The sequence below is a fragment of the Arvicola amphibius genome, chromosome 12 (genome assembly GCF_903992535.2).
Source record: "Arvicola amphibius chromosome 12, mArvAmp1.2, whole genome shotgun sequence".
Taxonomy (NCBI): domain Eukaryota; kingdom Metazoa; phylum Chordata; class Mammalia; order Rodentia; family Cricetidae; genus Arvicola; species Arvicola amphibius.
The window spans coordinates 69709931-69722066 of NC_052058.2; the positions used below are offsets into that span (position 1 = coordinate 69709931).

Genomic DNA, 12136 nt, shown 5'->3' on the forward strand with positions numbered 1-12136 from the left:
GCTGTCCTGGAACTCGCTCTGTAGACTAGGCTGGCCTCAAACTCACAGAGATCCTCCTGCCTCTGCCCTGCCCCCAAGTGCTGGGACTAAAGACTTGCACCACTACTGCCCGGCATTTTTTTTTTTTACCTTTTCGTTCCTAAGGACCGTTCCTTGAAGCTCCAGTATGGCTTTTGCTTAAAAGACGAAGCCAGCCCCATCCCAAATAAAAGGCATCTGGACGGCCCTTCAGGGATGGATGTTTTATTGGAATATAGGCACTTGGCAGAGTAAATACATGGTTACAAAGTGTTTTCAGTTTACTGGCTTTATATAATGAATGCAAAAATAAAACCACAGTGTAGAATTCTTTTTCACCAAGTCACAGACTTGAGAAAGCAAATCCTTGGTCATGTGTGTTCATGGTAAAGAAGGCTGGTGGCACTGGCATTTCTCACATGGTGAAACTCATATGGTTTAAGACTCGGAGTCAATAATGTCATTCTTTCTGCCATATTGAAATGACTAATGACTACTTAGCACATATCACATAAATTTTACCCCCAACCTTGGGTTAAAGTAGGATGTCCAGCCTGCTAGGCCAGTACTCCATCTGAAACCATACCCTCAGGTCGCACTTTACAAAAATAACAAGTTAAAATCCCTTTTGTCTGGGAGGAGTGTGAAATCCTCTGAAGTCATTGGCTTTAATCTGAAGAGTTACACGGGCAAACGTGAGGATCTGTCTAATAAAATCTACAGAGGATCAAACCTGATGACCTGCTATTCTCCACACCCAACCTCTTTGAAAACGACAACCAGAAAGTGTGTGTTTGTGTGCGTGTGAATGTGTGTGTGTGGTTAATGCATAATTCCAAACACTGTGCCAAGTCACACAGAACAAAATAACAAGTCTTTTGTTTTTTTTCAAGAAAAATCTCCTTCTTTGTGAAAGGTCAGTAGGTAGCATAACTGGTTTAAACTGGAGTCTTGGCCAAGGACCAGGAGTCTGTGACAACTTTGCCCAAGGCAGAGATTGCCCGTTCAGATCACCAGCACCTTGCCCCCCATGGAGGCACCAGGACACACACACACACACACACACACACACGTATGAAGGCGAGACAAGCTTTCGACATGTCGCCACCCACACAGACTACTTGGATGCACTGCAGGTTCTGCACCCGTCTTCCTGTGGACCAGCTGCCTTGCCTATCTTGGAGAACTTGGCGGTGTGAAACATGCACTGAAGGGTTCTTGGTGTTTTCTACGATGGCTTGCCCCTTAGTGCCTACTCCTCTCTGGCCTCCCTGATGGGCACGCTCTCATCCAGTGGCATGAACTCTCGAGTACACTTAGCTTCTCATGGGGTGAGCAATGGCGGGGAAGACGAGGGGTTCTGGAGTGGGGCTGGCATGAGCTGGGACTCCGTGACAGCCACGGCTCCCTGAGAAAGAAAGGCAGTGTCTATGCGGTGAGACACTGTTTTCTTGGCTCCTCTGCCTTGCTGGGTGGGGCCGCCGGCCATTTGGCCATCTGCCCCTTTAGCATTGGACTTTATTTATGGGAAGATTCAACAAGGTCAGAAAGTTAATGAAAAACCTCTCCCTGTCTAAAAGCAAGCCCCAAATAGCCAGGACTGTGCCAGGTGTTCAGTTCCCACGTTTCTGGAGCAGTGTGAAACTCATCAGTCCGTGTGCTAGGCCCTGGGATGTTAAAGTTACTTGGCATGCAGGAAGCCATCATTCAAGGCTGTGGGTTTCCAGCAGAAAGAACAAATGATGACTAATCCCTAATCTCAGTCCTTGAAAAGAAGGCTGTGGAAAGACAGGAAGTAAACACAATTTTGGTTCAGCATGCTGAAGGCCAGGTAGAAGGTAAACAGGGACCACGGGAGATTGGCCATAGCTTCCTTCCTTAATGGTGAGCTACCTCATGGACACCGAGTACAGACATTCTATGAGAAGGTGAAATGATTCAATATGAGACCACACTGAGGTGATTGATTATTACTCATCCTTTATGACTTGGAAATCCCAGAAATGCTGTATGGAAGAGGTTGGGGGAGGAGGTCAGCTAAATTCCTGCTCGAATGGCTGAAGTGTGGGATGATGTCTCTGAAGGAGATGCTTGACAGCCGTGACTGAAAGCAAACTCCAAAGACCGAGTGTGAGGCGCTGATGCTAACACGTGAAAGGAGCTTCCGTCCCGCTACCTGGGGCTGCAGCTTTCAGGGAACCAGCTGAGAATTCTCTGAGACACAGCAAGATCTGCCCCATGGCAGCTGAGTCCACTCATCTCTTACACAAACAGCTCAGGCTGTACTGTACTCTAAAGGAGAATTCTTTTCTGTTTCCTTCAGAAAGAACAGTGGTCTTTTCATCACGGTATGCCCAGGCTTGGTACCTGATAGGGTACCTAAGAAATTCATTTGCTGAACGATCAAGCAATGTCTACCTTTGGTGATGTCTTTGGCAATGACATGAACTTGAGTGATTTCATTCATTCCTTTGTTCATTCATGCATTCACTTGTTCCCTTCTGAAAATAAACCAGGACCGTATAAATGGAAAGAGTGAAGGCGCTCATGGTTTGAAACTTAAAAATTGAAAAAAAAAACCCTCTTTGTTCTAGACTAAATTCTCATGAGCCCTTTAATTTATAGGAAGCAAAACATCTAATCTTTTGTTTATTACTCTGCCTAACAGAGCATGCACTAGCTGCTCAAATAATGTCTGTGGAATTGGTAGGTTTTGAGTTAGAAAATTTAGCCATGCACTTTGCACAACCTAAGGCTGATGATTGTGCCGGTGAAATCTCTGGCCCCATCTGATTTTGCTTAAAAGGTGATTCATTCATATAAGTCAACAAAATTAACCAACAAGGAATTGATGGCAGGATTGGGAACAGGGCTTCTTGATAGTTCCGCAGACCCTCCATCTTGGAATTTTGCTCTGCATCGCCTGAGATCTACCAGCCATGGCTGACTCTGGGCATTTCATAGGACGGGGGTGGCTGGTGTTCATGACTTCCTCTTTCTTGTGACCTGGTAAGGGACAAATGCCACTTAAGAGGCAGTGAAGCTGACAGAGCAGGTGGCAAAGCTGGAGTCAGGGTAGACCTTCGCACTCTTGCTGAAATTACCTCAAAGTGCGGTCCCAAATTTGCGCCACATTTCAGTGAAGAGAATATGGAGGTGCCAGGTCCTGCCCTTTTAGTCTCTGCCGCGGCAGTGCTCCTTCTCTGGAGCCCCTTTAACTGCGTTGCACCCCGATACTCCAATTCTCTCATCATTTCTACTAAGATGCTAAAACAATCATTTACAGGGAGCAGTTCAGCTCCCCACAGTTGGCCTCAGTGTTCACACCCTGTTTACATTTCCTCCAGATTTATCATTCGAATTAAGGAAATAGTTCATGATTTTTAGCAATCCACATGCAATCCCCTATGGATGGATACCTGTCACTAAAACCCTTTGACTGGCAGTTTTAATGGGAAACTACAGTCAAGTTGTTTCCTAGCACTCCTCTGAGGGTTGTTCCGGGGAGCTCACATTGTAATTATGCACATCTGGGCTGCCAATGCCTGGAGCATCCTCTACCACCCACTGGCAGCTATGCACCCGGGCAGCATTGGCTTGTTCTGTATCCACAGCAAGGGCTGGGCTAGCATTCCCTCCCAGCACTTCTTGATCCCCAGAGACCTCATTCCTCTCCACAGAACAGACAGGATTAGAACTCAACGGGGCATCTTCTTGCAGCGTGACTGCCGCGGCATGCACGGCCTCGCCTCCTGCACAGGTGGTCTCCTGCGTGGAAACCATGGCTGGCTGCACCTTCTCAGTGGGCTCTGGAGCCTCAGGTGGCTCCTCTAAGGGACCCAGACAACTGGTGTCCCCAGGGAGCCCCCCATCAGTTGCCTGAGAGGTAGGGATGCTGGCCTCTGGCAATGTCTCCAAGTCTAATCCAGGAACTTCAGCTTCCAAAGGAGTAGGATGGCCCCCCTTCTCTCGGACTTCCCTTTCTTCACGGTTGTCCTGCTGGATGGCAGCTGGATGGCTGGCTGCTGGGGAGATCATATCTTCTTCTTCTTTTTCATTTTCTGGGGGAACAGGTGTCCCCTCGTGCGTATCGTTTTCCATCACGGGGGCAGACTCCACGGACACGGTCACAGTCAACAACTCTTTCAGCTCCTTCAAGGACCCTGGAGGGGTGATGGACTCTGGCCTTTCACAGGTTGGCTCTTCATCTCTAAGGGTCTCCCCACCTTTTGCCTCCGGTGCGTGTGAGCTGAGGGGTCCTGCTGTATCCTCCACAGTGAGAGCACTCCCCGCAGAGCTCACCACACTGGACACAGCCACCTGCCCACTCCCACCTGAAGGAGGACTGGACTCAGGGATGGGAGTATTTTCTTCTCCAGCCAGGGAGTCAGAAACCGCGGGCTGCTGCTTCTTTTCCTCTGGCTCCTGGAAGACGTCATTGTCTGGGGTTCCTGGGGGAACGGCAGACACTCTTCTGGCTGGACTGGCCTGGTTTGACCCCATGGAGGCTTTGAGATCTGTCAGGCTAGATACACTTTCACTGGGCAAGGCCATGTTGTCTTCAAATAAATTGTGTTTCTTCAAGATAGCAGCCTCTGTTATCACTGGGAGAGACCAGAGAGCAAGACGTGGCATTAACACTCTGCCAAGCTAACCTGGATGTTCTGATTTTACCCAGAAGTCAATCATTCCTGCCAGCTCCTCTGACTCTCCAAATTCTCAGCTTCAAGACCCAGGTTAGGACAAACCTGTAGTAATATTTTGTTTGTGTTTTAACAAATAATGCTTGCCCGAAGATCAGAGTGCAGAACTAAGCCACTAGAGGCCAGGCTGTGGTGGCATACATCTTTAATCCCAGTGTTTGGGAGTCACATACCTATAATCTCAGCACTAAGGAGGTAGAAACAAGAGCAATATGGCTGGGTGGAGAGAGGAATATAAAGGGGAAGAGACAGGAACTCACTGGAGTGTGGAGTCTGAGGTTTGATGGAGATAGAGTGTAGTCTAGGCAGTCTTCGGTGTGCATTAGTAGAGGCAAAAGGTCTCTCTAGTGGCTGGCTGCCTTGCTTCTTTGATCTCTGAGCTTTTATCCCTTAATATCTGACTCTGGGTTTTTATTAAGAACAATTAGAATTTGTGCTACACCAGCCTCTTCCAGGTAGCCTTTCCTGATGATCAAAACCTGCAAACTTCCCAGACTCCGAATCTTGGTAGCATTCATTCACAAATTTCTTCAATCAAGAAACCCTTGCTAGGTACCTAATCTGAGGCCAGCATTAATTCAGGAGAATAAAATAAAGTCTTGGCTTTCTAAGGGCTCAAAGTCTATATATAAGAATGCCATATACATCGGTGTCACCAGCTGCTAAGAAGGGTAGTTAGTTTGGAACTCCACTATGACGGGGCAGACTTTTCACTTCCTTGTTTTGTCCGATTATATAGTGGGTATTCAGTGCTACGTGTACAGCTGAGAGAGCCTGTTCAGCCTGGAGTGTTTAAGACGAGCATTTATATGCACCCGTCTCGGCATGGAGGAGAACCAAGAAAGTAATAACAGTAACAACAGTGCCTGACCATTTGCCCACAGACCTCTGTGCAGGGTTGTAGTGTCCACCAATGGCACCTCGAAGAAGGTGTCACTCGTGGCAGAGACATAATGGCTAAGGGCAGTGAGCACATTTTTTCAGCAGCCGGCATTAGTGCCCGCTTTGACAGATGGCATCTCGCAGCAGGTTTCAGGCAGAGGGGAGACTGTGGAGGAGAGGAATCTCCTTCCAGCTTACACAGACATGTCTGCAGCAGGCTGTTCATGACCTTTGTGCAGACGCCACGCCTTCCTCATCTGGGACCCCCTGCGATTAGCTACTGTGACCTGAGGCTTGTGCCAGCCCAGTTCTCTTGTTGGAGGAGGTGTTTTAGTAATGAACACTAAGTAAGTTTCACTCCCACAGACAGATGGCAGTCTCCTCCAAAGTATTTTCAATGTATAGCTATTCACAGTGTAATCCTAAACCAGGTCCCATCACCCAGTGCAGCGGATGCCAGCCTCCTAAAGAGGCTCTCGGAGTGCCAAGCCATTGTCCTGTGTCTCTGGCTGAGTGGAGGGGAGGAATGTGCTGAAAGAGCAGTTGTTGGGCCCTGATGCTGGAGTCACCTCTCTTCAGCTGTGAAAGCCTTTTGCTGTTCTGACACAGAGTGGCAAAGACAGATCAGGACGGACCCTCAGTTCAGTCCCACTAAGCCCTGATTTCTTTCTTCTTCAGTGAGAAAGCCTGAACTTGCAGAATTCATGCTTGCATCGAAAGGGGACTGTCATGGGCACATGGTGCACACCTCAAGGATGCACAGTTGAGGTTAGTCCTTCCTTCCTGCCTGTCCTTGCTGTCCCCCTGTGCATCAGGCTCAGCTGCAGCTCTTCCTCATTCTCACCTTACAGCCTCCCTGAGTTATTTTAGGAATGTTTCCCATTGAGCATCCCCTCCAGGGCAGGACAAGTCATCCTTACCTTTCAGGGTTTCGTCAAGGAGGATCTGATACAAAATCTCTTCATAGACGTTCTCAACATGGATCATATTGGTATGATCTGCGAAGATGAACTGCTCATATTTCTGAAGTTCCTGGAGAAAGAGAGATAAAAGGACGACGAAGAAAAGATATTAATATCAGAGGAGCGCAATGCCAAGTCAGAGTGAAATTCCACCTCACGCTATCAGAATGGCAAAAAAAGTCAAATGCTGGTGAGGGTGTGGAGTAAAGGGGAACCTCACACATGGCTGGTAGGTCTGGGAGCTCGGTGAAGCATTATTTACATTAGTATGGACTTCCTGCGAGAACTAAAATTAGAACTGCCATGTAATCCAGCTACCACTCCAAGATATGGAACCAACCCACATGCCCATCAACACATGAATGAATGAAGAAAATTGATGTGGGGTTCCCCTCTGTATGCGGTAAGTATGTTTCATTTCCATTGGTTAATAAAGAATCTGCTTCTGCCTGTGGCAGAGCAGATTAAAGTCAGGTGGGAAATCTGAACAGAAATATATAGAGAGAGTAGGCAGAGTCAGGGAGAAACCATGTAGCTGCCCAAGAAGCAAGAGGTAACAAGCTACGAGACTTGTGGTAAAATATAAAATAATAGAAATGGGTTAATTTAAGACATAAGAGCCTGAGTCCTTGGCCAAACAGTGTTATAATTAATATAGTTTTTACATTATTATTTGGGTCTGGGTGGCTGGGAAACTAAAGTGCAGTCTCCATCTACAAAATGGTCCCCACCATCTGGGGCATGGATCCATATAAGATATTAAAAAAAAAACTTAAAAAAAGAGGACTTCTAGGCCCACAAAAACAGGAGTTAAGCACAGCTTCTTGGTAGCAGCATCCCCCCTCCCAGACTGGCTCTGTTTGCTAGCCACAAGCAGAGGTGCAGCTTCTTCTTAAAGAGACAGCTTCCTGCTGGCAATATGACTGGCTCTGGCTCTTTCAGGAGGTCCCACTATAGAGCATTTAAGTGAAGTTTGTGAGCAGAGTGCTACAAGTTGCTTAATGGTGACATAGACCCACTGTGTCCCTGGAGCTGGGACAGTGAGCATGGCTTGCAGAGGCAGTGAATATACCTCCACTATGTTGGACAGGGTAGAGCCAACAGGCAAAGCTTCAGCATTAATCTGAGCCACAACTGCTTAGCATTAAAAACAAAACAATTCTCCTGCTCAGAAAGGATTACAGATATATAATATGACAGATTTAGAAAAAAAGAACTCTGAATGGGTCACAGTGTTGGATAAATGTACATGGGCTTACGAGAAAGAAGAAAGAGTAGAAAAAGTCATAGATTAAAGGAGTAAAGATAAAAAATAAATATTAAAAGGTAATAGAGTAAAAAAGTAAGCCATGGAAAGATGGAATATATACAGAGAGTCTATATTATGCATTTTATTGTGCTTTCTTTGAATTTTTTGATGGCAGGGAAACATTTGATTTTGAGGGCTGCTAAGTTAAACCAATATATATATATTTAAAGTATCTTGACTTCAAAATTTGAGCCTAATAATATGTTACTTTGGAGAAGAGGTTCTGCTTTTGTTTCCACAGAAGATGGGAACCTATGGATTCCTTCCAGAATAATGTGGTTTGATGAAACAAGAACTCCCTAAAAGGTCTTCATGAAACCTAAAAATACTTTGCCCAACAAATAGCAAGAAGCAGTTTGGAGAAAACAACACACAGATTCCCCCAAATTATTGTTTATAAATGCTTGTTTTCATTTACAGGGGGATATGATGATATAGAGATAAATACTTTGCATTGGTATGAATCTTAGTCTATTGATGCAAATTTAAGGTTGATTTTGTTACACTGTGTATATGTATTTCTGCTCTTGTTTAAGGTAATGTATTTGTGCAGCTTATTTAAAATATAATATATAATTAAGAAATATGGATTAATAGTCATATATAATAGTCAAACCATAGTCATGTAAGTTAGGTTTTCCAGATATACAGGAATATATTTCAGATGGATAGGTATTCTTCAAACCTTTCAAAGACCTACAGAATACAGCATTTAAAATGTTTTAAGAACTTAGACTTTTCTCAACAATGAGATACATCTGTTCCTGAGAGCACCAATTTACTTCAGAGATGATGGGCATTGAAGAAATTCCTTATGGAGTTTGCTATTGTTGTGGCAAGATTAGCCATTTAGGCAAGTAACTGCTATTTCTTAAACTGTTTGACAGTATGTTGTGTAAACTGGACATGAAGAACCCACAGGAAAAGGGCCAGTGAACTTTGCCAGACTGAAAAAGGTGGGATGGTAGGATTCCTGCTTCACAGAAGAAATTGCCAGACATTCTGCAGGACACAGAAGAAAGCAACTGATGAATTTTGCCAATACAAGGCAGAACAGATCATCAAATCTCCTGCTTCATTGAAAAGTCTGCTGGATATTATGGGCCTGTAGCCTGAAGATGGATGTCCCAATGTTACAGAAGAAGTTTGAGTGACTGTTCAGGCAGCAAGATATCTCTGTCAATTCTAGAACTTTGGAAGTTGCTAACAGTGCACTTCCTCTTTAATTAGATAAAATTATATCCTTCTGGAATCTTTGAAGAATTGACAACAGATAGTTATAGTTTTCCTTAGTTATATAAAAGACAAGTTAGATATGATGTTAAAATTAAAATTTTCCTTTATATTTAGACAAAAAAGGGGAGGTGATGTAGGATTCCCCTCTATATACTGTGAATGTTTTAATGGTTAATAAAGAAGCTACTTCAGCCTATGGCAGGACAGAATTAAGCCAGGTAAGAAAACCAAACAGAAATATATAGAGAGAATAGGTAGAGTCAGGGAGAATCTGCTTTAGGAGGCAGATGCCATGTACTGCTCAAGAAGCAAGAGGTAACAAACCACGAGCCTCATGGTAAAATATAAGATATTAGAAATGGGTTAATTTAAGATATAAGAGCTAACTAGAAATATACCTGAGTCGTTGGCCAAACAGTGTTGTAATTAATATAGTTGTTATATGATTATTTTGGTTTAGGAAGCTGGGAAATTAAAGTGCAATCTCTATCTACAGAAAATGTGGTAGATACACAATAAATGGAAATATGTAATATGAAGGAAAATAGATCAAATGGAGATAAGTAAATTATATAGACCCATAAAGACAAGTATCACTTATTTTCTCTCACACACAGAATCCAAGGAAGATTATTTGGAAAGAAGATTGGCAGGAGAGAAGAGTGGGGACAAGGGAGGGTGATGGTGTGAGAATAGCCAAAATGCATTATGTTCACAGATGAAAAGAAAAGGAAACCCATTATTTTTATAATTAGTGTCTAATACTGATAACAGAAAAATACAAGATGCCTATTTTCAAGAGACCGGGAAAGGTTGACTCCCACTTAACACCTCCTTGTAGAAGAGCAGGGGGACAGCAGATGGTCCTGAAGGTGAAAGATGCTGAGATAACAATGCAGCCAATGTCTTCTCTTTGCCTGTGGCCTATGTGCTAAGCACCTTGCACTGTGGTAAGGGGACACTCAGTCACTGATTATCCCCATCCTTTTCTATGCACAGGGAATACATCTTTTGTACTTTAAATGGGAAAGAGCAGAGTTTTGTGTGTGTGTGTGTGTGTGTGTGTGTATGTGTGTGTGGTGTTTTCAGTTGTCTCAAGGCATTGTTTACATTAGTATAGACCTTCTTGGAAAACCTAAAATTAGAACTACCACAGAATTACGTAGGTACCACATCCTCTTTTTCTTTATAATAACCAAAGTTTCCATCTTCATTTTTTATCTGATGCAAACAGTACTTCACCAAAGTAAAAGTTACATGCAGTGAGACGCAGAATTTAAAAGGGTAGCTGGATGACTTTAACTATAAATATATTCATGTGACCATAACCCAGGTCCTCTTCCAGCCCACACCCCTTCAAGAGATAAAGCACAGTCTGACATCTGTCACAGTGAGTTGAGTTTTGCATGTAAACAAAACCATGTATTGGCTTGTGTTTGCTTTTAAAATTTTTCTACTTTGCTACATGGGTCAGCAGCTCATTCCTCTTTATTGATAAACATCATTCACTATATAGATAAGTTGGAATTGTTCATCCATACTCATTTGACACTGATTGTTGTGATTTGAATAAGAATGGCTCCCATATAGTGTAGGAAGTCCTGTCTATGTATCGCTTTTATTGATTAATGAATAAATCTGTTTTGGCAGAATAGGGCAAGCGGGAGTTCTAAGCAAATAGAGGAGGAAAGAGTAGTTGTAGGCAGAGTCAGCGAGAAGCCATGTAGTTGCCGCAGGGGACTGATGATTGTGTTGGAGCCTGCTGGCAGGCTAAGACCACGTGGTGGTGCACAGATTAATGGAGATGGGTTTGTTTAAGATATAAGAGTAAGCCAGAAATACACTTAAGCTATTGGCCAGACAGTATTGCAAATAATATAGTTTCTGTGTGATTATTTCATGGTCTGGGCAGCTGGGAATGAACAAGTGGTTTCTACCTATACCCATAGGGTCATATATTTGAGTGCTTAACCACCAAGGATTGGCACCATTTGATAAGAATTAGAAAGTGTGGCCTTCTTAGAGGAAGTGTGACACTTGGGGTTAGGCTTTTGAGGTTTTAAAAGTCTACATCAGGCCCAGTCTCTGTCTGTCTGTGTATGTCTCTTTGTCTCTGTCTGTGTCTGTCTCTCTATCTCTCTGCCTATGGATAAGGAGGTAGCTCTCAAATACTTCCTCAGCACCATGCTGGCCTACATGTTGCCATGTTCCCTGCTATGGTGACAACAGACTAAACTTCTGAAACTGTAAGCAAGCCCCCAGTTACATGCTTTCTTTTATAAATTGCTTTGGTCATGGTGCCTCATCACAGCAATAGGGCAATGGCTAAGACACTGACTTTTTAATTAATGAACATTTGTGTGTACATTTTATTCTGTATGGGCAAATTAAGAACCAGTTTATCTTAGGTAGACACCAAGAAATAAGATGTAGATCTATGTTCAACATCATTAGCACAGAAGCTCCTTTCTAGTTGAGAACCCAAGGATTCTGTCTTCCTCTTCACCTGGCACTGATGATCTCCAATTCCAAGACAGCTCAGATATGATACAAAATCCCTTGACTTTCCCAGCCTCCCAAAGGCTTCCAAATGCCTTGTTACCAGCATGAAGACCAAGCAGGGATAAATAAATAAATGCCAGAGATGAATTCAGTGATCCAGGCACTTGATAGTGCTGAAGAGAGGGGCTCCCTTAGGGAACCAGGGACTTGGCAGAGGGAGTTGATGCCTTTTGGTCTGATGGCAGCTTTCCCCGCTGAGACATGGGGGTGGCCGTGGGCCTGGATTTTAGGGTTCCACCAATGCAAGGCAATAGGGCCCATTTATGTCCACCTGAGAAGAAAGGTGGAAGACTGAGGAGACACAAGCGTCAGTGATCTCTAGAGGTGTAGCAGACGGAAGGGGCACTGCCCAGGAAACACTGCTCATGGGAGCCTGGGTAAGCAGGACACCACTCTGAACCTCTCTTTACTTCTATCACATGAGGAGTGCAAGCTCAGGCCTCAGCACCCCTTGTCCCTCACTC

At 44.2% G+C, this 12136-nt stretch overlaps 1 protein-coding gene across 1 annotated transcript in view; it reads right to left on the minus strand.

The window, feature by feature from the left end:
- Window positions 1-282: 282 nt before the first annotated feature.
- Niban1 (niban apoptosis regulator 1) overlaps window positions 283-12136 on the minus strand; it is a 153122-nt gene continuing 141268 nt past the window's right edge. Inside the window, exons 13-14 of the mRNA XM_038349202.1 lie at window positions 6524-6635; window positions 283-4622 (exon numbers count right to left, since the gene is read on the minus strand). Of these exons, the coding sequence (XP_038205130.1) occupies window positions 3496-4622; window positions 6524-6635 (1239 nt within the window). The 3' untranslated portion in view covers window positions 283-3495. The remainder of the gene's footprint in view (window positions 4623-6523; window positions 6636-12136) is intronic.